The sequence below is a fragment of the Geotrypetes seraphini genome, chromosome 5 (assembly GCF_902459505.1).
Source record: "Geotrypetes seraphini chromosome 5, aGeoSer1.1, whole genome shotgun sequence".
Taxonomy (NCBI): Eukaryota; Metazoa; Chordata; class Amphibia; order Gymnophiona; family Dermophiidae; genus Geotrypetes; species Geotrypetes seraphini.
In genome coordinates, this window is record NC_047088.1 from 197,319,003 (window position 1) to 197,345,873 (window position 26,871).

The 26,871-nt window shown below is 43.8% G+C and overlaps 1 protein-coding gene across 10 annotated transcripts in view; it reads left to right on the forward strand.

Annotated features, from left to right (window-relative positions):
- Window positions 1–26,367, forward strand: part of ATF2 (activating transcription factor 2) — a 185,134-nt gene extending 158,767 nt beyond the window's left edge. For 9 of the 10 annotated variants that reach the window (XM_033945185.1, XM_033945189.1, XM_033945191.1 and 6 more), the window contains one exon: window positions 19,732–26,367. In XM_033945185.1, the coding sequence (XP_033801076.1) occupies window positions 19,732–19,958 (227 nt within the window). In that variant the 3' untranslated portion in view covers window positions 19,959–26,367. The remainder of the gene's footprint in view (window positions 1–19,731) is intronic. The other variant, XR_004539519.1, reaches the window with a different exon arrangement.
- Window positions 26,368–26,871: the final 504 nt, after the last annotated feature.

Below are 26,871 nucleotides of genomic sequence, written 5' to 3' on the forward strand. Positions count from 1 at the left end.
CTCCAGGGAAAAGAGACCCAGTTTCTCCAATCTCTCAGCGTATGAAAGGTTTTCCATCCCCTTTATCAGACGTGTCACTCTCCTCTGAACCCTCTCCAGTAACACCATGTCCTTCTTAAGGTAGGGCGACCAATATTGGACACAGTACTCCAGATGCGGACGCCCCATCACCCGATACAACGGTAGGATAACTTCTTTCGTTCTGGTTGTAATACCCTTCTTGATTATACCTAGCATTCTATTCGCTCGCTTAGCGGCCGCTGCGCACTGTGCCGTCGGTTTCATTTCATGTCCACCATTACCCCCAAGTCCCTTTCTTGGGTACTCTCATTCAATTACATCCCTCCCATCATATAGTTGTACCTCGGGTTTCTGCTTCCCACATGTAATACTTTACATTTCTCAAAGTTGAACTTCATCTGCAATCTCGTCGCCCATTCCCCTAGTTTGTTCAAGTCCCTTTGCAATTCTTCTCAGTCCTCTTTAGTCCGAGCTCCACCAAATAGTTTGGTGTCATCTGCAAATTTTATTATCTCACACTTCGTCCCTGTTTCTAGATCATTTATGAATATATTAAATAGCAGCAGCCCAAGCACTGAGCCCTGCAGGACACCACTCATGACCCTTCTCCAATCCGAGTAGTGGCCCTTTACTCCTACCCTCTGTTTCCTGCCCGACAACCAGTTTCTGATCCATCTATGTACGTCACCTTCCACCCCATGGTTCTTCAGTTTCCGAAGTAGGCGTTCATGGGGTACCTTGTCAAAGGCTTTTTGGAAATTTAGATATATGATGTCTATGGGGTCTCCTCTGTCCATCCATTTGTTAATTCCTTCGAAGAAGTGCAATAAGTTTATTAGGCACGATCTCCCCTTGCAAAAACCATGTTGGCTGATTATCAGAAGCTCGTTTCTTTCAAGATGTTCATCGATGCTTTCTTTTATCAGTGCTTCCGCCATTTTCCCTGGAACAGAGGTCAGACTCACCAGTCTGTAGTTTCCCGGGTCACCTTTTGATCCCTTTTTAAAGATGGGCGTAACGTTGGCTATCTTCCACTCCTCCGGGATCACGCCTGTTTTCAGGGATAGATTGTAAATTTGCTGCAGTAGTTCCACTATTTCCTCCTTTAGTTCCTTCAGTACCCTTGGATGGATTCCATCCGGACCGGGGATTTGTCAGTTTTTAATTTTTCTATCTGCCTGCGTACATCTTCAAGGCTCACTTCCAGGGATGTTAATTTTTCTGCTTGATCTCCATTGAAGATTTGCTCAGTTTCCGATATGTTGGTTGTGTCTTCATTTGTAAATACAGATGAAAAGAACATATTAAGTCTTTCTGCCACTTCTTTCTCCTTCTTCACCATTCCCTTCCTGTCTCCGTCGTCCAGAAGTCCCACCATCTCCTAGCCAGCTTCTTCCCTTTAACATATCTAAAGAACAGTTTGAAATTCCGTGCTTCCCTGGCTAGCCTCTCTTCATACTGTCTTTTGGCTATTCTAACCACACGGTAACAATCTTTTTGATACTTCCTGTGCTCTTCTTCAGACTCTAGATCTACGACAAACCTGGATTGTCCAGTGTCTAATGAACAGTTCCGTCTCCTGTCGGTTGTGGGGGAGAGGAGGGGTGCCCCCCCTCAAAAATGGATTTCCTGTCCTATTAACCCTCTTTCTTCCTCCCCTCTTAAAGTCAATCAATTTGTACCTTTGCTTAATCTTTGTAAACCGCCTAGAACTTCACGGTATATAAGCTGTTATTATTATTATTATTATTCATAGGGAAAAGTCTAAGGGAGATAAAGGACCTTCCTTGTCCCACCTACTTAATAAAACAACTACAGACCGTCCAGAACACTGCCCTCAGATTGATCTATTCCCTTGGAAAATTTGACCACATCACCAACGCCTTCCTAGATTCACACTGGCTTCCAATACAAGCCCGCATCCAATTCAAACTATATTGCATATTATTCAAAACATTAAACGGAACGGCACCCTCCCACCTAAACAACCGCCTAAATAGGAACCTCTCTTCCAGACAGAGGAGAACCCAGTCCCCTTTCTCCTACCCCCCTTTTAAAGGAACTAAGCGCAAAAAGATGTACGACAACTTACTAGCAACACATGCAGCTAAATTGGACCCCTCCATCACCAACCTACTGACAGCTTCAACTGACCTCAAATCTTTCCGAAAAGAAATCAAAACCATACTATTCAAGAAATTCATCCTAATTTCCTAACCCCATTTTTTCCCCTCTCTCCCCCTCTTAGTATCCTCTCTTCAAAATTGATTTAGACCTAACGCCTTTAATTGTATTCCTCTTCCTGAAAACGTCCAGCTATCGTTTTGATGTATTAGGCCCAACGTCTTTAATTGTATTCCTCTTCCTGGAAATGTCCAGTTATCTTTTTGATGTAATCCGCTTAGAACTGCAAGGGACAGGCGGAATAGAAGTCATTAATGTAATGTAATGTTATAGATGGAGTCGCTGGTATTAGATGTTTATCCATAGGGCCTTGAATCTCCGAAGAGACAATCTGCATTTTTACACCTGCCTTTCTTTTCCCTATTAAGATAATTGAGCAGAATAATCCACTCAACGCTCCAAATGTGCTCCATAGGTGCGTGCTCCATTGGACATGCTCCTTCGGAGCACACGCCCATGGGCATGCAGCTGCATTCCACAGAACGGATGTGCTGTTGTACCATCCTGCAAAAGGACCCTGAAGTCTCAGGAACAGGGCAACCAGCCAAATGCTGCAGCTCACTGGCTCTCTCAACGCTCCCGATGTTAGGAGGAGTGGACATGCTGATGTACTGTCCTGCAAAAGGACCCCAAAGTCTCAGGAACAGGGTAACCAGCCAGATGCCTGGAGCTCTCAATGCTCCCCCTCCATTTGGTCTCCTATTGACATATATTTACATAAAGACCACATCAAACTATAACTTTGTTAACATTATCTGATTGTATAATACCTTAGTTCTTTCCTTATTGAAATATTCCTACAGTTTAATATCTAACATTCCATACAATTTTATATCATGTTGAACTATCTTTTGATATAGTTGTATTTTGTAACTTTTATTTTAAAAAAAATTTTGAAAAAAAAAGAGCACGAGGCAGCTGTCAGTAAATTCAGTTGGCTAGCAGACTGCATCCCCTTCAATTATACCCAAGCTGGGCTGACCCTGGAGGGTCATCTCATGGCTCATAATATCAGAGCTATAGCAGTGAGCCTACTACCTAGGAATTCCTACATGTGAGAGGTATAGTCCCGCTAGTCCTCTGAAAAAGCAAAGTTACTCATCTGTAGTCGATGTTTTCCAAGCACAGCAGGGCATAAATTCTCGCATACCCTCCCACTTCCCCTAGGAGCAGAGTTCTTTATGCTTTTTATTCAACTGAAAGTCTTGTGTGAGTTGAGCAAGCATGAAGGCATGCACACATGCGTGGTTGGGCCTGTCAGAAGCTGAAGGAACACTGGACAGTGTCTGCACTGGGGCTCCACCAGTGACATCACCCACATGTGACAATTTTGTCCTGCTTTCCTCAAAGAATACCTGTTACAGGTGAGTACCTTTGCTATGTGTTATTCTGCTACAGCTGCATTAAGCATCACTATTAAAAACATTGCATTAGCTTGGGCCCTTGGTTTCTTCACGCTGTGCACACTCTTTATACAGATCCCCGGGCGCGGGTAAGGGCGAATGATGTTTTGTCTGATCCGTTCCCCATTTGCCGGGGCACACGCCAGGGTTGCCCCCTTTTACCCTTATTCATTTTGACGCTGGATCCTCTTATTCGGGACATTCAGACTAACCCTGAGATTCTAGGGATGGTGGTGGGGCTCATCATTTCAAAGTGGCGGCATTTACGGACGACCTTTTGGTATATTTGATTGATCCTCAGGCCTCCTTGCCCGTCCTTTTGGAGAGTTCCCTCTTTCTTGGAATTCCTCAAACCCTAATACCACCAGATCCTCCCACAAATTAAAACTATCCTTCCCCTCGCTAAAAGGCATTTCCCACACAGGAAAGCTAGGGACCTCCCTTCACTTCAAAATCACTGAACTCTGGAACAACCTTACCTCCCCTCTTCGGAACTTGAGCTCTCTCCAAGTTTTCCGCAAACATCTGAAAACCTAGCTTTTCTCAAAAAATGTAAGTCTCCCTCCAACTTAGGAATCAAGGAAACTCATATCTTGGCATCCCAAGTCCTCTAAATTTTCTTCACACTTCTACCTCTAACCCTCTGTTGTAGTTCCTTCCTATTTCTCCTACTGTAAACCGCGTCGAGCTCTACGAACGTGGAGATGATGTGGTATACAAACCTAAGGATTAGATTAGATTAGATTAGTATGTGGATTTTTCAGGCTTTCATTTGAATCATCACAAGTCGAAGGCTCTTGCTTTTCCGGATTCTCTGCGCGAGGGCTGGGGACCCGGATTCCCCTTACGATTGGCAAGATCGTTCCTTTCGTTATCTGGGTATTCAGTTGTCCGTGGATGTTCGGGCCTTATATCGCTTGAATGTCGATCGTTTGTTGATGGAGACTAGGGGGCTCCTGTGTTGCTGGGTGAATCTTCCTCTCTCGTTGATGGGTCATGTCCATCTCTTCCTGATAGTTATCTTTCCTAAGTGGTTATATCTTTTACAAACACTTCCCTTTTTTCTTTTGAAAAAAGACCTGGCCAGTCTTCAGAGATTGGTTCTCTCCTTTTGTTGGGGGAGTAAGAAAGGTAAGATGAACAGTACTTTTCTTTATGGATCCTGGGCTGCAGGTGGCTTGGGGCTTCCCTCGGTTCATCTTTATAATTTGGCTTGTTTGCTCCATCATTTGAGGGACTGGCTTTTTGCTGGCTCTCACTAGACGGATGTAGCCTTGGAGGCCGATTATTTTTTTTCCCTTTGGCTTTGCCTTATCTCTTACATTGGGATGTGAAGCAGTGGTTGGGTCTTGGGGCTCATAGCTGTCTGGTTCGCCCGCTGCGCAGGGCCTGGCAGTGTGTGTTGTGGCTTTGGGGCCATTCACCTTCTAGCTCAGTTCTACTGCCCATAGTGGGTAACGCAGCCTTGTCCCAGTCAGGATAATGTTGTTTTTAAACGATGGGCGCGAAAAGGGCTCTGTAATCTGGGGCATTTCCTTCAGACAGATGGGAGTCCTTGTCCTTTTCCAGCTCTCAAGGCGTCCTGGTCCCTGAGTGTTCTGGATCATTTTGCGTACCGGCAGCTCTCTCATTATGTTGCTACTCTGCCCAGGGATTCCCTCCAGTATGCTTTTTTGATCACTTTGCAGGATTTCTTTTTTGATGATAATTGGGATTGGCTCTCGGTGTCTCAATACCATCGCCAGCTGATGGCTCTGCAGCCGAGGAAGGACTATTCCCAGCTTCTGTCTCTGTGGACTCGGAACTTGGGCTACCGCCCTCGGGTGGCATCCTTGTCTCCTCTGGTGCAGCAAATCCCTCGGGTGGTGCAGAATGCTGAGCTTCAAGAATGTCAATTTCGGGTCCTTCATCAGGGTTATATTTCTCAGAAGCAGGCTTTTCATTTTGGGTGTGCCTCTTCCCCTACCTGTTTGAAATGCCACCGGGTGGATAATTCTCTAGTACATGGTCTTTGGTCTTGTACAGTTATTGCACTTACAGACCCTGGTGGGCTGTGCCCGTCCCTCTCAGGTTGAGGGGATCCTCTTTTTAGCTAAGGGTTTTTTGGGTGGGCTCTCTGCTGGTGATTCTTTACTTATCTGCAAGAGCTATATAGTAGGTAAGAAATGTATTTTAAATCATTGGCTTCAGGAATCCACACCCACCATTTGGTATTGGCGCAACAAATTCCATCTTTTAATGGTCTGGGAATCCTTGTCTGCTCGGTTTTCTCGTCATCGTAGTAAGCTCTTCTTGTCCGTTTGGGCATCTTAGTTGGATGATTTACCCCCCCCTCTGATTAAAAGACAAGTACTCAACCGGCTGCGAAGGCCAGTGGTACCCATGATGCCAGTGGGTTAAGGGTGGGATGGGGGGTGGCTGGGTGGGGGGCTTTTTCTGTAGGGTAGGCCTTGGATGAGTCCGGGTATAAGAGCCCAACCCAGACTCTGACTATCTCCGCCTGTTTGGTGGTTTGTTGTTTTGTGCACTGTATTCTGTATTCTGAAAATGTTATATCAGCTGCTTTCTTGGTTTGTACTTTGTCGTTCAATAAACTTTTTTGAAAAAAAACCAAAAAATATTGCATTAAGTGAATCACTATTAAAAACACATTAAATTATTTCACAGTAGTTTGCTAAGGTGATAGATCTTTTATTTTTCTCTTAACAAGGAAATTTCAGGGTAGTAACTGTGCTCATTTATTAGTTGGTATGATGTCCCCCCTTAGCCAAAGACCACAAGATCAAGCTAAGTATTGCTTAATGTTTTAAGCTTTAAGTTTGGTTATTAAACTGTTTAAAAAACTAAAAAAGTATAAAAAGCATAAAGAGGCTTAAAATAATACATAAAAATATAAAATGGACCCGATGAGGAGCTTCCACATAAAGCTTAGAGCAATGAACGAGTTTGAGCTCTGAGTGGTGGCCTGAGGTTCCAGTAAGACTCTACAATTAATAGGTGTCTACAAACCTTGATAGTTAAGATCACTGTCAGGTTAAAGAAAAGCATTTATTAGTATACTCAGGACAGAATCCATCATAATATTAAGATTTGATGCTCTTACAGTATGTTCTTTTAACAAATTTAATTTTTATGCATTGCTGGTATAAATCACATTCTAATCATGTTAAAATATCACACATTTAGAATAAAATTAATAGTAAATTCATAACTTTTTTAATAACTAATCAAATAAAATGTTAAAATGTATCTTTTCAATAAAAGAATTAAGGTTTTTATATTTTCAGTTTTGAAAAGGTTAATTGTGACTTTCTTTTCCTTCTGGGTATGAAGTACAATATTGGAAGCAGCTGCTGCTGTAGAATAAATGGCCAATTTCATCCATTTTACAGAAATGTGTAACAAATAAGAGCTGGAAGTGTATTAGGCAGCGCTTATAATATATAACCCACAGCTTTCATTTATATGATTTGATGATATTTCAGGGGTATTTGTAAATGTAAAGACTGTTTCTGCTATATGCAGCCACTTCATTTTAATTTACTAGTGTCAGTAATTCAGAAAACTAAAGAAACATTTTGTATTGCACACAAACAGTTGCACGGGTACTTGTAGTAAAACTTAACAACTACCAGTTTTTCCTGATAGATTTTACAAGCAATTTCACCAGATTAGATGATAGTTTTTAATTTATAAGATTCAAGAAATTTAACAACTTGATATTGCTATTTATTTATAATGTTAATTTTGTCAGGTTTGTGCTTAAAAATTTGTGGACTGATCTTTAGTCAGTTTGATAAGGTAGAAAATCCATTTTTGATTGCGGTTTTCACGGGACAGAAGCATAGGAAGATCGCTCCTGCCCTTCCTCACTGCTAGACCACCATGGCTTTAAGGTAAGGTATGGAGGAGTCCAGGAGAAGGTGGTACACAAATAACCGAATTCGCAAATGCCAAACCTGCAAATATGTAGGGAGACCCGTAGTTAAAAAGTTATTTGTTTCTCACTTCCTCATGACCCAGACTTCATTTTCTCTCCATTCCTCAGCAATTTTCTCCTTATCTTTCCCTAGCCAGCTCTCCTCTGAAGGCTTGGCTCATCTGTCCTTTCACTGCTCACATCCCTCAAGCCTGTTCAGTAGGTGAAACTCCCCTTCATTAGCAGGAATCTAATTCATAACTTACCTCTCAAATTTGTGATTCTCCATTGCTAACAGGCACATATCATTTCCCTGCTCTGCTGAGCCCCAGTACATTCCCATTTTTAAGAACTATTTCTGCTTCCCTATTCTCTGCAGCATTTCTCCTGGTACTCATGTATTTCATGCTTTTGAAGTTCACATGAGATACTCTGCAACCTGCCTACCCTGAGCCCAGCTTATATGGTACATTCTGTTCCCAGCTTGAAACTTCAGAGATCACATGATCAGTGAGAAAGCCAACTGACTCATACTCTTTTTTAATCCATTGAATTAGTACCACAGAACCAGGGATAATTACAATATATTCTCTAATGATAGCTGTTCTTATATCAGTTTATCTCTCCTGTACTAAGGTGAAAAAAAGCCTCAGATCTGGAGCCATATACACCATCCAGTGGTGTACCTAGCATATGTGACACCCAGGGCCCATCATTTTTTGACATCCCCCCCATCTGTACGAAAAACATGATTTTTAGTAACAAGTCACTAATCACACATGAGTACCTAGGAAAAGGCAGCATCTTACATACTGCAGTGAGCAGTACAACATCAATACACCCATTGTAAAACTAAACAAGCCAGGCTAGTACAGATCAATCCTGCAGTCAATCCTAACAAAAAAAACATGTCTTTCGAACACACAGAACACAGAAAACACCTTCACCTAGTATGGAATATGTCATCACAAACTAACCCCTCCCCCTTTTACAAAACTGTAGTGTGAATTTTAGCCATGGTGGTAACAGCTCTGACACTCATAGAATTCTGAGCATCAGAGCTGCTACCATCACAGCTGGCGCTAAAAAACGCTCCACAGTTTTGTAAAAGGGGGGATAAAATAGAAATACATAGACAAAGGTTAAATTGAACCAGTAAGAAGCTGGACTCTGCATACAGTGCACCACAGAAACAGTGACACATGTCTCCTAAAGCAATAAATAAATACAAAATGTTTTCCTACCTTTGTCTTCTGTGGTTTCTGCTTTCCTCATCTTCTTGTAATTCTCTTCCTTCCATCCACTGTCTGCTATCTCTCTTCCCCTATATGGCATCTTCTCTCCTCCTATGCCCTTCCAGAAACTGTATGCCTCCCCCTTCCATCTCTCCTTTCACCCCCATTGGTCTGGCATCTCTCTCCTCTCCTTCCCTCTCCCACACCTCTCCTCTGCAATACCTTTCCCTTTTTTCCCTCATTTTCCTTTTCTGCATCTGTCTAGATTACATTCTTACTACCCTCTCATCAATGTCCTTTTTTACTGTCTATCTAAAGCTTGCCACCTCTTTCCCTCACCCCTCCAGTATTTCCCTAACTCAATCCTTTTCTCCCCATCATGTGCCCTCCTTTTATGTATCCCGTCCTTCCATCATGTACCCTCTTTCTCCAACCCTTCCATCTAGTTCCTTCTCCTCTCTCTGTCCACTTCCATCCAGCGTCTGCTTCCCTCTTTCTCTCCTCCCATTTCCTTCCTGCATTTGCTCCCTTATCTCTCACATCTGCACTTCCATCCAGCATAGGCTCCCCACTACCATCCAATGTCTGCCCTTTCTCTCGCCATCCACCCCTCTTCAATCAGCATCTGCCCCCTTTCTTTCCCTCAAATATCCTTCCCCCTTATGTCTCTCCCCTTTCTCTGTACATCAATTCTATCAGCACCACCCTTCCATACCACCCTGCCCCCTTTCTTTTCCTCCACCACTCTTCCATACCAGCAATCCTGCTCCTTTCTCTCCCTTCATGCAGCAAGGTCCCACGATGATTGTAGCTGCCGGCTGCCACTCCACCCCATTCCAATTTACTTGCTCTGGAGCAGACTCAGCAGCCGCATGCTGGAAGGTCCCGCAATGACTCGTCTGCTGACTCTGCTCCAGAAGAAGTAAGTTACGTCGGAAGGGGTGGACCCACAGATGCAGGGAGTTGAGGCAAAGTCCCGCAATGACTGCGTCTGCCGTGTCCACCCCCTCCGACGTAACTTACTTCTTCCGGAGCAGACCTGGCAGACGAGTCAGCGCGGGACTTTCCTGCACCTAAGCACGGCTGCCGACTCTGCTGCAGCGAAAGTAAGTCAGAGGTAACGTGACCATTTATTTTTTTCATCAAAAGGGGACATCTATTAATTGACTGTGTATTCTTTCTTTCATTTCTTTCTTTCTGCACTCAGGCCCAACAATTGTCCCTTTCTATTCCCTCCCTCCTTCCTTCCCATGTCCTTAGTGCCCCCAGTGCCTCCGTCCTGTATCCATAGTGCCCCAGTGCCCCTGTCATGTGTCCTTAGTGCCCCCAGTGCCTCCGTCCCGTGTCCATAGTGCCCCCAGTGCCTCCGTCCCGTGTCCATAATGCCCCCAGTGCCTCCGTCCCGTGTCCATGGTGCCCCCAGTGCCTCCTTATGTCCCCCCCCACTACCTTCCAGATTTTGGCCACCCCAAGGCCAGCCTGCCTGTCTACCTATCTCCCTCCCTCGCTAAAGCCAGCCAGCTTGCCTGTCTACATCCTGCCCTTCCTGCCACAGAAAAAAAAAATTGGCTCTCCCTTTCCTTTCCCCCAGAATGCGCGCTACGATCCTACCTCCCCCCGCCGACAAGAAGTCTTTCCGATTTCAATTCTGACGTCGGAGAGGACGTTCCGGGCCAGCTAATCACTGCCTGTCGGCGGGGGAGGTAGGATTGTAGCGGCGCGGCCGGGGGAAAGGAAGGGCAGGAAGACCCGGACCTGGCCGGCTGTGCACCCCCCCAAGCCGTGCACCTGGGGCGGACCTCCCCCCCCCCCTTTGTACGCAACTGATCCAGTGTTAATATCCAATACTGCTTTAGCTCCTGATTTTAATCATTGGCAAAAACCACCATCCTACCTATTGTCTTTTTTCTATTTTTCTTATTATTATTCTTTTTTTTACTTTTTACTTTGTTTTCTCCTATTACCACCATGTATTACAAACACCCTCCAGGGATTCAAGACAAAGTTGGACAAGTTCCTGCTAAACTGGAACATACGCAGGTGAGGCTGGACTCATTTAGAGCACTGGTCTTTGACCTGGGGGATGCCGCAGGAGCAGACTGCTGGGCATGATGGACCACTAGTCTGACCCAGCAGCGGCAATTCTTATGCTCTTAGGAGAGTCAGGTAACAAAATCTAATTCATTAGCAGCTTGTATCAAAGTCCTTTAAAAGTCATTCATTTCTCCATCTTTTACCGGATTCTATGGCACTTGATATACAAGAAAAAAACCGTTGAAGTTAAAAAATGTTCAAATCAGTTGTACTTATCTGGAACGTTGTATTCACATTGGCAGATTAAAACTGCTTTACAAATTTGTATGCAGTCATAAGAACATAAGAAGCGCCATCTCCGGATCAGACCTTCGGTCCATCAAGTCCGGCGATCCGCACACGCGGAGGCCCTGCTAGGTATTCACCTGGCTTATTTTATAGCCAACCATATCTTTATATGCCTCTCTCAAGGAGATATGCATCTAGTTTGCTTTTGAAGCCTAGGACTGTCGATTCCGCAATAATCTCCCCTGGGAGAGTATTCCAGATGTCAACCACTCTCTGTGTGAAGCAGAACTTCCTGACATTAGTCCTGAACTTGCCCCCCCTTAGCTTCATTTCATGTCCTCTTGTCCGTGTCAAATTGGACATTGTAAATAATCTTCTCTGCTCTATTTTGTCAATTCCTTTCAGTATTTTGAAGGTCTCGATCATATCCCCACGCAGTCTCCTTTTCTCAAGGGAGAACAATCCCAGTGTTTTAAGTCGATCCTCATATTCCAGTTTCTCCATACCCTTCACTAGTTTAGTTGCTCGTCTCTGCACCCTCTCCAGCAGTTTTATATCCTTCTTTAGGTAGGGAGACCAATGTTGGACGCAGTATTCCAAGTGGGGTCTGACCATTGCCCTATAAAGCGGCATTATAACTTTCTCCGATCTACTCGAGATTCCTTTCTTTATCATGCCCAACATTCTATTTGCCTTATTTGCCGCTGCCGCGCATTGTGCCGACGGCTTCAGGGTCCTATCTATCAGTACACCCAGATCCCTTTCTTGTTCACTTTTCCCCAGAGTTGCACCTGACATTCTGTACTCGTATTCCTTATTTTTACTGCCTAAATGCATTACCTTGCATTTCTCCACGTTGAACTTCATCTGCCATTTCTCCGCCCATTTTTCTAACCAACACAAATCGCTCTGGAGTTCCTCACTGTCCTCCTGCGATCTGATTGCCCGGCAGAGTTTTGTGTCGTCTGCAAACTTGATGATCTCACTGGATGTTCCGTTTTCCAGGTCATTGATATAAATATTAAAAAGGATCGGCCCAAGTACCGAGCCCTGGGGCACACCACTAGTCACTCTCTCCCAGTCGGAGAACTTCCCATTTATGCCCACTCTCTGCTTTCGGTTTTCCAGCCATTTGCCTATCCATCTTTGTATATCTCCCTCTATGCCATGGCTTTGTAGTAGAGAATGACACGGTGACGGTTTACCCGCGGCCACCGCATTTAAGCCGCGGGTCACCGCCGAAAACGGGGAAGAAAACTAGCAGTCGCTGCGGTGACGGGGACAAGGCCATTCACCGACCGCGGAAACGGTGAACAGGTTTGTCCCCGCGGGCCAATGTACCCCCTTCTAGGAACCGCTATTTACCGCCCGACGCCCGATTCACCCCCCCAGCAGGACCGCTCGCACCCCCACCCCGAACGACCGCTCGCACGCGCTCCCACCCGCACCCGCGATCGGAGCAAGAGGGAGCCCAAGCCCTCTTGCCCGGCCGACTCCCCGACGTCCGATACATCCCCCCCCCCCGGCAGGACCACTCGCACCCCCACCCCGAAGGACCGCCGACTTCCCGACAATATCGGGCCAGAAGGGAGCCCAAACCCTCCTGGCCACGGCGACCCCCTAACCCCACCCCGCACTACATTACGGGCAGGAGGGATCCCAGGCCCTCCTGCCCTCGACGCAAACCCCCCTTCCCCCCCAACGACCGCCCCCCCCAAGAACCTCCGACCGCCCCCCCAGCCGACCCGCGACCCCCCTGGCGACCCCCCCCACCCCCCTTCCCCGTACCTTTGGTAGTTGGCCGGACAGACGGGAGCCAAACCCGCCTGTCCGGCAGGCAGCCAACGAAGGAATGAGGCCGGATTGGCCCATCCATCCTAAAGCTCCGCCTACTGGTGGGGCCTAAGGCGCGTGGGCCAATCAGAATAGGCCCTGGAGCCTTAGGTCCCACCTGGGGGCGCGGCCTGAGGCACATGGGCCCAACCCGACCATGTGCCTCAGGCCGCGCCCCCAGGTGGGACCTAAGGCTCCAGGGCCTATTCTGATTGGCCCACGCGCCTTAGGCCCCACCAGTAGGCGGAGCTTTAGGATGGATGGGCCAATCCGGCCTCATTCCTTCGTTGGCTGCCTGCCGGACAGGCGGTTTTGGCTCCCGTCTGTCCGGCCAACTACCAAAGGTACGGGGAAGGGGGGTGGGGGGGGTCGTGGGGGTCGCCAGGGGGGTCGCGGGTCGGCTGGAGGGGGCGGTCGTTGGGGGGAGGGGGGTTTGCGTCGAGGGCAGGAGGGCTGCAGTGCAAACATAAGCCTTTCATTAAGACAATCCTGGTTCGCTTTTCCAAGTTAAAACAATTAGAAAAATATTTCTGGAGTGCTGTAATAAATTAAAATTAATAGTGCTCAGAACCCCCAAGGTAACTTCAGGCATCATTTTGAAGCTGGGGGGGGGGGCGGTCGTTGGGGGGAGGGGGGTTTGCGTCGAGGGCAGGAGGGCCTGGGATCCCTCCTGCCCGTAATGTAGTGCGGGGTGGGGTTAGGGGGTCGCCGTGGCCAGGAGGATTTGGGCTCCCTCCTGGCCCGATATTGTTGGGGAGTCGGCGGTCCTTCGGGGGGAGGGATGTATCGGACGTCGGGGGGGGGGGCATCAGGCTTTCAGGATGGGGACAGACCTTCAAGGGGGGACAGTGCAGGGAAGTCAGGGAATTTATATTAATTAATTTTTTCTCTGCGTGTTTTGTTTTTGTATAGTTATTAACTAATATTTAACTAAGTTTTAAAGTTTTAAAGAATGTTTCCTTTATACGTAAATAAAGAAAAGTGAATGGGATTGCAGTGGCGGTGACGGGGCGGTGAATGGGGTGGCAGTGGCGGTGACGGGGCGGTGAAGAGGATGGTGAGACGGGGACGGGGCGGTGACGGGGATGGTGAGACGGGGATGGGGCGGTGACGGGGATGGTGAGACGGGGACGGGGCGGTGACGGGGACCAATTTTTTCACCGTGTCATTCTCTACTTTGTAGCTTTCTGAGAAGTCTTTCGTGTGGAACTTTGTCAAATGCTTTCTGGAAGTCCAAGTATATTATGTCCACCGGCTTTCCACTATCAATTTGCTTGTTCACGGTCTCAAAGAATTGGAGTAAATTCGTCAGACACGATTTCCCTTTCCTGAATCCATGTTGACTGGGTTTCATCAAGTCGTGTGTGTCCAAGTGCTGAACTATGCTATCCTTGATCAGTGATTCAATCATCTTGCCGGGGACAGACGTAAGACTCACAGGTCTATAGTTGCCCGGTTCTCCTCTCGATCCTTTTTTGAAAATTGGCGTGACGTTCGCTTTCCTCCAGTCGTCTGGTATCTGACCAGTTCTGATTGACAGGTTTGCAAGTTTTTGCAATAACTCTCCAATTTCAATCTTCAATTCCTTCAAGACTCTCGGGTGAATTTCATCCGGTCCAGGGGATTTGTCACTTTTAAGTTTGTCGATCTGGTAGTATATCTGATCTAAGTTCACTTCGACTGTGGTGAGGCTGTCCTCTATTTCTCCTGTAAACAGTTTCTCCTCTTCAGGTATTGTTGAGGTGTCCTCCTTCGTAAAGACGGACGCAAAGAAGGAATTTAGTTTGTCTGCGATTTGTTTATCTTCCTTGATGTACCCTTTTCTTCCCTTGTCGTCCAGGGGTCCCACTGCCTCTTTTGCAGGTTTTTTCCCTTTCACGTATCTAAAGAAGGGCTTGAAGTTTTTGGCCTCCCGGGCTATTTTTTCCTCATAGTCCTGTTTTGCTTCCCTCACCGCCTTGTGACATTTCTTCTGTTCATCTTTATGTTTGTTCCAGGCTTCGGTTGTCTTCGTGCATTTCCATTTTTTGAAAGAGTCCTTCTTTACCTTTATGGCTTCCTTCACCTGTATGGTAAGCCATGCCGGTTCTCCTTTGCCTTTAGTTCTCCGATCTTTGGAAATCCTCTGAACTTCACAGTGTTAGCCACCTCTATCTTCACCAACGCAGCCAGCGTTTTGCAGTTCAGTCTTTCATACTGCTGCTTCAGGGTTTATTCATGTTAAGAATGGCTGTCTCTTTTAATTCAAACTTCCAGCCTTTCCCGCTTCACTATAACAATCTGGCAGTTCTTCAGCAGTGAGGTACCAGAACAGCAGCTCACAAAAAGAAACAAGCTTCATAAAAGCCTGTACTGTGATCCAGTTTCACCAAAAATATTGGCTTCTTCAGGAGGAAAGACTGTCAAGAAGTCCCAGTGCATGAGTGAGGAAATTTATTTGATTTGATTTATATCCCATCCTCTCCAGAGAGCTCAGAACGGGTTACATAATTAAACAAACGAGATACAGACAATTAAGGCAATAAGACTAAAGTGATATTCGTCTAATACAACTGATCATCTAAAATTAGCAGATACAGAGCAAGGATTTATAACCTACGGATAGTTCACTTTACATTAGTAATTATAGAGATAAGTTAGTTTCACATATTGGCCCTCTCCAGTACCATGCTACATCGGCTATAATAAAACCCTTAGTGCGCATGCACAGTTGAAACTCCGTGCGGCCTTGATCCGTGATCCATGGCTCCGTGTCGCCACATGCACAGTAGGAGCCTTTGGCGGTTTGTGACACGTGCGGTGATTTCCCCAGCAACGTTCCTGCCCCGATCTCCGACGCTAGCTGACTTCTGACGACACCTCTCCTTCTCACCCCCGGACCAGCAGCAGCAGCAGCCGCGGGGCATTTGCTAGGCCGGCCCACTTCGATAATGCGAGGCGGGCCGACCTAGCAAAAGCCCCCGAGACTGCCCGGCCTAGCGGATTCTGGACAGTAAGCAGGTAAGGGAGAAGGGGTACTACTGGACAGGGGGGAGGTAAAAGTAAGGGAGAAGGGAAGACAGACAGGGGGCAGAAAGAAAGAAATGCCTAAGTTTACATATCTATTCTAGCACCCGTTAATGTAACGGGCTAAAAAACTAGTCTCTTATAAGAACACTAGTCTTTAAGCCCTTTACATTAATGGGTGCTAGAATATATGTCTGTCTTTTTTTTTTTTTCTTTCTTTCTCTCTCCCTCCATTTCCCTGTGTACCGCTGTCTCTGCTTTCTTCCTCACTTTGCACTCTCCAGCTGTAACATTACTGCCTCGCTTTTTCTCCTGCAAGCATGTGTGCTCTCTTTCTCATCCCCAGTCTCTTTGCTCTTTTTCTCTTCTTGCAGGTGTCTCTGCTCTACTATCTATGAGATCTACCTACAACTAAGTGGAATAGAACATAAGGAATGCCTTCACCGGATTAGACCATAGGTCCATCTAGTCCGGTGATCGCACACGCGGAGGCTAAGCTAGGTGTTCCCTGATGAAGACCTTGTTTACCCGTATCCCTCAATGTGATTTGCAAGAAGGTGTGCATCCAATTTGCCCTTGAATCCTAGAATGGTGGTCTCCATCACTACCTCTTCCGGGAGAGCATTCCAAGCGTCCACCACTCGCTGTGTGAAACAGAACTTCCTGACATTTGTCTTGGGCCTGTTGCCCCTCAGTTTCAGTCCATGACCTCTTGTATGAGTCACATTTGACAGTGTGAATAACGATGTGTCTTGCTCTATTTTGTTGAATTCTTTAAGTATTTTAAAAGTCTCTATCATATCCCCTCACAGTCTTCTCTTCTCAAGGGTGAATAATCCCAGTTTTCCGAGGCATTCTTTGTAGCTCAAATTCCCCATACCTTTTACTAGCTTTGTGGCTCACCTCTGCACCCTCTCCAGCAGTGTTATATCCTTCTTTAGGTAGGGAGACCAGTGTTGGATACAGTATTCTAAGTGTGGTCTGACCATTGCTCTGTAAAGTGGCATTATGACGTCCGCCGATCTACTCGTGATTCCCTTCTTTATCATGCCCAACATCCTGTTTGCTTTCTTTGCCGCCGCTGCGCACTGAGCTGACGGCCTCAGGGTCCTGTCTATCAGTACCCACAGGTCCTTTTCTTGTTTGCTCTTGCCCAATGTTACACCTAACATTTTATATTCATGTTCCTTGTTTTTCCTGCCCAGGTGCATCACTTTGCATTTATCTATATTAAACTTCATCTGCCACTTTTCCGCCCTTTTCTCCAGCTGGTTCAAATCTCTCTGAAGTTCTTCACTCTCCTTTTGTGACCCAACTGCCCGACATAATTTTTGTGTCATCTGCAAACTTGATTATATTACTTGTTGTTTCTTCTTCCAGGTCATTTATGAAGATATTGAATAAGATGGGCCCAAGAACTGAGCCCTGGGGCACACCGCTTGTCACCTTCTTCCAGTCCGAGAACTTCCCATTTATACCCACCCTCTGCATTCTATTTTCCAGCCGTTTGCCTATCCATCTTATTATATCCCCTTCTATTCCATGACTTTATAGTTTCCTCAGAAGCCTTGCGTGTGGAACCTTGTCGAATGCTTTCTGGAAGTCCAAGTATATTATATCCACCGGTTCTCCGCTATCGATTTGTTTGTTCACCTTCTCAAAAAATTGAAGTAAATTCGTCAAACACGACTTCCCCTTCCTGAAGCCATGTTGACTAGCTCTCATCGGGTCGTGATTTTCCAAGTGTTGCACTATGCTATCCTTAATTAGTGCTTCAACCATCTTCCCAGGAACCGACGTAAGACTCCCAGGTCTATAGTTGCCCGGCTCTCCTCTTGATCCTTTTTTGAAGATTGGGTTGACATTCGCTATCTTCCAGTCGTCTGGTATTCGCCCGGTTCTAATTGACATGTTAGCTAGGGATTGTAATAGTTCTTCGATTTCTACCTTAAGCTCCTTGAACACTCTCGGGTGAATTCCATCTGGTCCAGGGGATTTGTCACTTCTTAGTTTGTCAATTTGATAGTATATCATGTCCACATTTACTGTGGTGAGGCTTTCCTCAATTTCTCCCTTAAATACTCTCCCTGTTTCGGGCATTGATGCAGTGTCCTCCTTGGTAAAGACAGACGCAAAGAAAGAATTTAGCCTATCTGCAATCTGTTTATCTTCCTTGATGTTTCAGAAATGGTCATGGTCTCATTTGATGCCCTATTGACGCTATTCTGTATCATCTCAGTATTCTCATGGCCTATCATCTCTTGATTTATCAAAGGACTTTCATGTCAGATCACCATTACAGAATCTCCTGTACCTGGAACCTCAATATCTATTTCATATATGTCATGAAGCTGCTTTAGACGCACTGAAATCCACTTGATGTAAGCATATCACAAAGGTTAGAGGGAGAGAAGGAAAGCAACTGACCCGATCCTGGAAGGAAGGGAAGAAGGAAAGAGAGACAGCAACCTAACCAGGTGGGGAGAGATGAATAAGAGAGACATACCCAACCACAGAGGGAGGGAGGAAGGGAGACAGACCCAACCATGGAGAGAGTTGAGAGAGAGAGAGACCCAACCACAGAAAGAGGGAGGAAAGAGAGGGGAGGATCACAGGAAGATTTGTTGGGAGATAGAGGGGTGTTTGAGAGAGCTAGATTCTGGAAATAAGGATGGAATAAAACAAGGGAAATGGTGACAGGAGGGAAGGAGAGAAATAGTGAGCACAGAGTGGTGGGAAGAGAGAAGGGAAGACAGGTCACCAAAGGAAGGGGAGGGAGATGATGATGGTCATGAATGGCAGGGAAGAGAAGAGATGGAAACTAGACATTTTGAAAAGGAGGAAAACCAGTTGATCATGAAAGATGAATATAGGATAAAGTGAAGAGGAGAAAAAAAGAAAGGAGTGAATAGACAGAGCACAGGGAAGCAGAACCAGAAATGTGGAATGAGATGATTAGAAAGATAAAATCACCAGACAACAAAGGTAAGATAAATTATTTTATTTTTAGTTTAGTAAGGGGGGGTAATGGGATTTGAAATACCTCTTTTCTATGGAATAATTGAATTGAAATGTGTCAGTTTTGAGAATTTATATTTGCTATGTACACTGGCCAACATCCAGCTTTACAAAAGAAACACTGGCCAATGTTGACGTGCCAGATCGTCTGCGCAGATAAGCACTGTTTTTCTTTGAGATATTCTGCATTGCATAGAGCCACCTTTTTTGGTTTTCCTATTCATGAGGAGGTTTTTTATGCCCATGAGGTGTTATTACCCCTTTATTCCTACAACAGTCTCTGTAGAGTTGGGGTGGGGTTCTGAGGCTTTTTCCTCATTTTGAAAAACTGGGTAGCTCGTATATGTACTCATATAATTATACATATGTACACAGAGAGAGAGAGGGAGAGAGAAGAAGGGATTGAGAAGGCTTTTTTAAGATGGACCCTGTTTATACATATGTATATTTGGCACTTGTTTACTTTGATTTAGTAGAAAGGGGTTAGTAGTTGAAAAAAAGGCAAAATAGTATTCAATATTCTACATTTTGAAATGGTAGATCTGCAAGTTAATCAATCATATAGCTGATGCTATAGTGCAGTTTTAGTTTAACTTGTCAGCAAGCATTATGCATATTAATACAATACTTTATAATCTAATAAAGATATTTTATTAATACATAACCAGAGAGACTCAAAGCAATAGTGCAGAGTTTGAAGGTCTAAATAATTCTTACTATTTGAACTGTTTTCTTGGTAATATGTATGCTGAAGAACTCTTTTTTTTTTTTTTTTTTTTCCTTTTTCCAGCTACCGATAAGGATGATAGTTCAGAAGATATTTCAGTGCCAAGTAGTCCACACACTGAAGCCATTCAACATAGCTCTGTCAGCACTTCTAACGGCGTAAGTTCAACATCAGTAGCAGAAGCAGTAGCCACATCGGTCCTCACCCAGATGGTGGACCAGAGTACAGAACCTGTTCTTGCACAGATTGTAATGGCTCCTTCTTCACATTCCCAGTCTTCAGGAAGTTGATTAAAAACATCACGTTGCAAGAATTCTTAGGTATTAATGATGACTTTAAAGGGAAATCAAGAAAAATCAGTATCCATATAGGAGAAAGATATACTTTAAATTCATCTTGTTGCAAAAAAGAAAAACCTTAGTAATAAATTTCAGAAATTAGCAAATGAAGAAGAAAACATTAATTTCAAGTCTCTTTTTGAGAAAAGACTTAATTTTTTTTTTAACCATTATTAAATGGTTTATTGTTACTCTTCTGTGCTCCACACATAAAAGTGTGCATGATGTTTATTTTATTTGAATTTAGTGGTACTAGTTATGAAAACTGGCATGATTTACTAAATTTTAGCCCCTAGACTAAGGTTGTAATATTCCTGTGTGATATTTATGCCAAAGTTCTGCATAGTCCAGATTGACTTTGTAATATTAACAAGGTCATGAAGCACTAGGCAAGAAAGAGACGGAGACATTCAATTTGTTTTGTAAACATTTTGCCTCAGTTTTGCACATCAGAAGAACACTGGATGAAAAATATTTTTACCTGTGTTCTGCGTGGGTTTTGAGATTTCTTACGTTTTCCTCTTTTTTTTTGGGGGGGGGGGCTTTTTAACTCTAATAGAAGCATGCTATACAGTAGCATACAGAACTTGATGGGCACACAATCTTAAATAGATCAGGATCATTTTCTTTCTGTTTTAATTGCATTAAATTAACTTGTCTTCAAGTTTCTAGGTGAAAGAAGAGACCTGTTCTGCAGAGTCTAAACAATAATTGTTCTTTCCCATATTGTTTGCTAGTTTACTTAGCAGATGTGTATTGTACAATGCAGGGTTATTATAAACTATAGACTAGTTGTCAAAGCTACTGTAGCCTAATATATTTTATTTTCTGAATCAAAACTTCGAGTTAATCCAAACACAAATATTGTGAGAAAATCCTCAAAAACCAACATTAGGTAACCAAGAAGACTTATTTTTGTCATTGTCTTGTATTTGCAAGGGGTCTCGTATTTAATTATTATATAAGCACTGTCATCTTTAGCAGCAAAATTTTGATACCTTTCTTGTGGAAAAAAATCAGTATCTATCTTGAAAACAATGTAATTATAATGTATGTGTGTGTATGTGTGAATGGTACAGTAGTGTCCGCCAGCAATGTACGCTTGAATGTGTAAAGATGCCTTTAATGTGATGCTGGCTATTAGATGATTGCAGTTTTAAAATGCTATTTACTCTGCATACTTTGATAACTAACATTCCATGATGTAGTTAGTTTCTGATGAGATGATTGTAGGTACACTTTCTAATCCAAATATCTGTAGGATACTGGGTTCTCTAAATGTGCCATTGTTTATTCTGATTCTGCACTCATTCAAAATGCAATATTTAACAGATTAACTTGTTAAAGTGAATGTGTGCTTAAAAACTTTGTACAGTAATAAGATTACATTATAGCATTAGCAAATTCTGGATTCTACCATGTACATGATCTAGACCATAAAAGGTGTAGGGCTAGATTCACTAAACTTACCGATCATGTACCGATGGTTTTGCGATCGTTTCCCGACCTGATTGTTCCACGACCCGATTCACTAAACAACTGTGCGATCAATCTGCTATCTGATCCGATCCACATGTGCAAATGAGGGGAAATGCCATATATAAGTAGGAAGCCATCGATTCACTAAACAGAAGAAGGAACACCGAATGGGTTTGTCAATCCTAAATGAAGCAACTGCTGAGAACCAGTCGCTACTGTCCTTGCCAACTCTCCTGCTCTCTGCTGCCCTGAAATCCCCCTGCTCTCTGCTGCCCTGAAATCCCTGAAATCTCCCTGCTCTCTGCCACCCTGCCTCTCTGCAAGCCCGTAGTTTTAACCTGCAGTTTAAACCTGCGGGTCTAAAGCGTGTTCTGTTCCCTTCTGTCTGCACAAATTTAATTCCTTTCAGAAGCTGCATACCTATGCCACCCCCTCCCCCTTTGTTTTGACCTCACTTATGCGGAGAGCAAGCGCATGCGCTGATTGCATCTACAGCCAAACATAATGGTCTGCGTGTGCATCGTGATCGCTCTGCAGCGATCTGTGGGGCATGCATCCAATCCGATCCACACATGCAAATGAGGATTCTTTAGTGAATCAGTCACCCGGCAGAACTTGGCCATGAATCACCCACGATCCAGACTGGTGAGTTTAGTGAATCTAGGCCTTAGTAGCCTGTTATTACTGTATTTCTTCATGATTTTCAATCTATTAAACAGAATATTTGGCCCATCATATTTAAAAGATTCATGGCTTTACGCACATTAGAAGCAAAATTAATCATACAAGAAAAAAGCTATGATGTTTAGTATGAAAATTTTCAAATACTGAGCTGACAGCAACATATATTATGTGCAAACCTTTTTAAGGACATACAAGTTCAAGAGTTCTGAAGACTCTACATTTCAAATAAAAGCAAAATAAAATGAAATTAGAAGTCCTTATGTTTGCATACTTTAATATTACTGATTTTGTATCAAAATGTAAGAATTCTAATTCATATTAAAATACATCTGTCATAGTAATATGTTAAAATGTTATAAGAAATAATTAACCTATACCAGTAAGGTACAAAATGTGAATTCTTAAAAAATAAAAAACAACTGTACACTACTCTTCATTCTGTTACATAAACAAAGGAGTCTGTATTCTAGGTGAATATCTTCTGGTTGCGAACTGTTACAGAAAGATGTCAATCACATCTTTCAGCTCCTCCTTCAGCCCTCTTCAGTTTTTCCTTCTGTGTGCAAAATGAGAAGGTGTGTTCTGATCTGCTTTGTTTGGTTTTATTATTTTTGGATTTTTTTTATCCATTTCATGAGGCTTAGGTGCCTAGAGGTCCCCAATTTGGGGCCACTCTGCCTGGGAGAGGACACAAATTCCGCATGGAAACAGAAGCTCAGGAAGCAGATTACAGATCTCTTAGTAAATCAAATCCCCACTGCCTGGCTATACCTTCAGGTCCTGGGCTCGATGGCAGCCACCCTGGAAGTGGTTCCCTGGGCGAGAGCACACACGCATCCCATACAGAAGGTTTTCCTCTCCAGGTAGTCCCCCCCACTCCAGTGTCTTTCCCTCCAGATGCAGCTTCCCTGGTATGGGGAAGTGACTTGGAAGGCAAGGCAGTCAGAGTATTCTCGGACAATGTCACTGCGGTAGTATATGGGAACCAAAGAGTGCCTCATTACGTCTAGAGGCTCAGATGTTGTTCAGGTGGGCAGAAGCTCACTTTCAGGCACTCTTTGCAGCCCATGTAGCCAGTGGAAAACATACATGCTGACTTTCTCAGCAAGCACATGTTAGACCCGGGAGAATGGTCACTGTCTCGAAGAGCATTCGATCTCATTATGCAATGCTCGGGAAGTCCAGCGATGGACTTGATGGCTTCAGCTAAGAACATGCAGGTGATTCGCTTCTATAGCCGAAGAAGTTAATCTGAAAGCACAGAGTTGGACACGTTGGTTCAGGCCTGGCCAGAAGGCAGGTTGTTTTGTGTGCTCCCGCCGTGACCCATGATGGACTGGGTCATTCGTGACCCACCTGGGACTTGTGATCTTAGTAGCCCTAGATTGGCCTCACCAGTCATGGTATGCAGATCTAGTAAGACTCCAAAGGGACAGATACGTCAAGTAGCCAGTTGATATGGAGCTAGTTGGGGGTCTAATCCACATGGAGAACCCAGATTGTTTTGGTGTTACTGCATGGCTATTGAACGCTGTGCCTTAATATGTAGAGGCATTCGTGGGTAGTCATTTCTATTCACTGATGAGCTAAAAAATCTTTGACTGTTGCAGCCTCTGCTAAGGCCTAGAAGGCTTTTCAACTCTGGTGCCCCAAAGATGATGTGGAGCTTTTCAAGGCTCCAATTCCGGTGATTCTTGTTTTTCTGCAGGCTAGACTAGAGAAAGGCCTGGTAATGACATCTCTTAAGGTACTAGTGGCAGGCATTGCATGCTTTTGAGCCCAAGTGGGAAAGGTTTCACTGGCATCTCACCCAGATTTTTGAAGGGGGCACTCAGATTGCAGCCTTCATTATGCCTGCCTTTTCTGATGTGGAATCTTAACATCGTCCTGAAGGGACTTTGTAAGTCTCTGTATGAGCCCGTTCAAGAGGCATCCCTGCTGGATCTCACGGTGAAGACAGTGTTCCTGGTGGCAATTGTCTCAGCTGGAAGGGTCGCAGAATTGTGGGCACTCTCGTACAGAGAACCAAACCTCAGGATCACAGAGGCAGGCCTTGTCCTACGCATAGTACCTTTCTATGTACAAAAGTTGTTTCAGCCTTTCACATCTAATCTTCCATTTGTGAGTCGCGCAAACCTGTATAAGCTCTAGGCGACTGACAGAGATCATGAGGGGGAGGGGGAGCAAGGGAGGGACAAGTGAAGGTAGGGGAGGGTGTATAAAGAAAGCAAATAGCATTAGTTGTCAAAAAGATGAGAGTTTTCATCAACGAAGAGGTTCGTCTACCTGCATTTCAGTCTACAGGTTTGGCTAAGCAAGATAAAATAGTGCAGAGACTGGACATATGGAGGGTTTTACTATTTGTAACGGACCAATGGGATATATGAAGGGTTTTACTATTTGTAACGGACCAATGATATTCATCTTTCCGACCAAATTCTTCTAACTAGTCAGTCAAGATGAGGCAGACCAACTGCCAAGGCATCTATTGCCAGATGGATTTGTATGGCAATCTCGTCGACGTATGTTGCCTGTGGCAAACAGCCACCTATTTCTCTCAAAGCTCATTCAACTAGAAGCATGCCACCTGAAGAGTTTTGTAGAGCAGCTACATGGTCTATTCTCCATACCTTTAACAGATTCTACAGAGTAGATGTGGCAGCTTGGAATGATGCTGCTTTTGGGTCCTCGGTCTTGCAGGAAGGCTTATCTATCCCACCTTAGGCGTCTGCCATTGCTTTGATATGTCACCTAGTGTACAAACTCGTATGTTTTTGTGGGATCTCTAATAAGAAATTAATGGGTATATTTTGAAGAACTAAGGCTAGGACTGGGCAAACTTGCATGGTCTGTGTCCCATATATGGCCATTCAGTTGAGGATGGGCTGGGGAGGGCTTCGACAGCTGAGGTGGTTTAGATGGGTTGGAGTGAGCTTGACAGAGACACCAGTAGATGGAACTTAAGCACAGTATTGGGCAGAGCTCTGTGTTTCTGGCTCAGAAATATCTTGAGAAAAAGGACAATTTAAATTAATTAATTTATAGGGCATGTACAGTTGGGCAGACTGGATGGACCATTCGGATCTTTATCTGCTGTCATTTACTATGTTAGGATAAGGTTCTTACCTGGATAATCTTCATTTTGTTAATACTTTTAAGAGTATGTAGGGCCCGTCCTGTCATTTTCAGTGTGCCTACTTTCTACCTGAAATAAATCCATAGTCCTGAACTGGAGTTTTTCTCTTGTCAGCTGGAAGTACATGTAATCATATATGACTAATAAAGCAATAAGTTTATTGAGTTCCTGAACTCCACATGTGTTTGTGTTGCACAGAGCAGGATGATTCCTTGGTACACCAATCTTATTAGTTCGTGTTTATTGTTCTTTTTCATGAGTTAAAGAACAGAAATGCACTATTGCTCCTCCTGCTTTCTTCTGTTATAGTGGATATTGATTGCTTTGATACAAATTGAAGAGAGCACTATACTGGTGAAGGAGGAAGAGCTGAAAGATGTGATTGACTTCCTTCTACAACAATTCACAACCAGAGGATATTTACCTAGAGTACAGACTCATATGTGTATTAACAGAAAGAAGATTATCCAGGTAAGAACCTAATCTTCCATTGTATTTTGATGATATAGATAAAGCTTCATTTTGTTAAATTATTATCATTCTATGAAACACTGACACTGGTGTTCCTGTTAAACCTTATTTGTTCAAGGGAAAGATAGATATCCTATTGAAAAATATTGAATCGCTGCAGTTGTAATTTAAAATGACATTCTAAAGTCTAAGAAGATATAGTCAATTAATGAAATTAGGGGGAAAAAATCATCCAGCGTGGATCCACATGCTCAGTGAATAGAGAAAACAATTTGTGGTTATACAGTCTGATTTTCCATTTTATCATGCTACTTCTGTACTTTGCATTTTGAGTCTCTATATTTGACATTTCCCAAACTATACTCACACGTGCAATTTGCATGAGTAAATCTAAGATTTTATTATCTTTTTGTTGTTCATATTTTATTAACATTGTAACTGGTTTACAATGCAGTCATTTTAATGTGATCTTTTCTCCAATGCAGTCATTTTAATGTGATCTTTTCTCCCTATCTCTGCAAGAACTATTGTAAATCAAATAAACCAAGATGCAACAGATGTGTAGTATAAGTAAAGTAAAATATAAATGTTTTTCACAAAATTGAAAATGCTGTTTCTTTCATTTTGGCTGTTATGTTGTCCTGAAAATATTTTCAGATAGAATATTTCCTTTCATTTATTTGCATTTATCATTTGCCAATCTAGTACCTTTAGTGGGCCATGGAAGCAAATACTACATGGATGGATAGAATAACATATATACAACAGGACAGCAAAGAAAGGCAAGGGAGGCATCCTATCAGCCAATAGAACAGTCTTTATTGGAACAGATGGTCCAGACTAGGATCCTAGTTTCGGCATGTATATAACACCTTCCTCAGGGGACACTAAATAAGCATCTGATGCTGGTATCTGTGCGGTTCACTGAAGAGATCTAGAAGAGGAATCTCCAAAAGGGTAGCTGGTAAGCTTGAAGCAAACTTGCCAATAATGTAATGTAATGTAATGTAATTTATTTCTTATATACCGCTACATCCGTTAGGTTCTAAGCGGTTTACAGAAAATATACATTAAGATTAGAAATAAGAAAGGTAC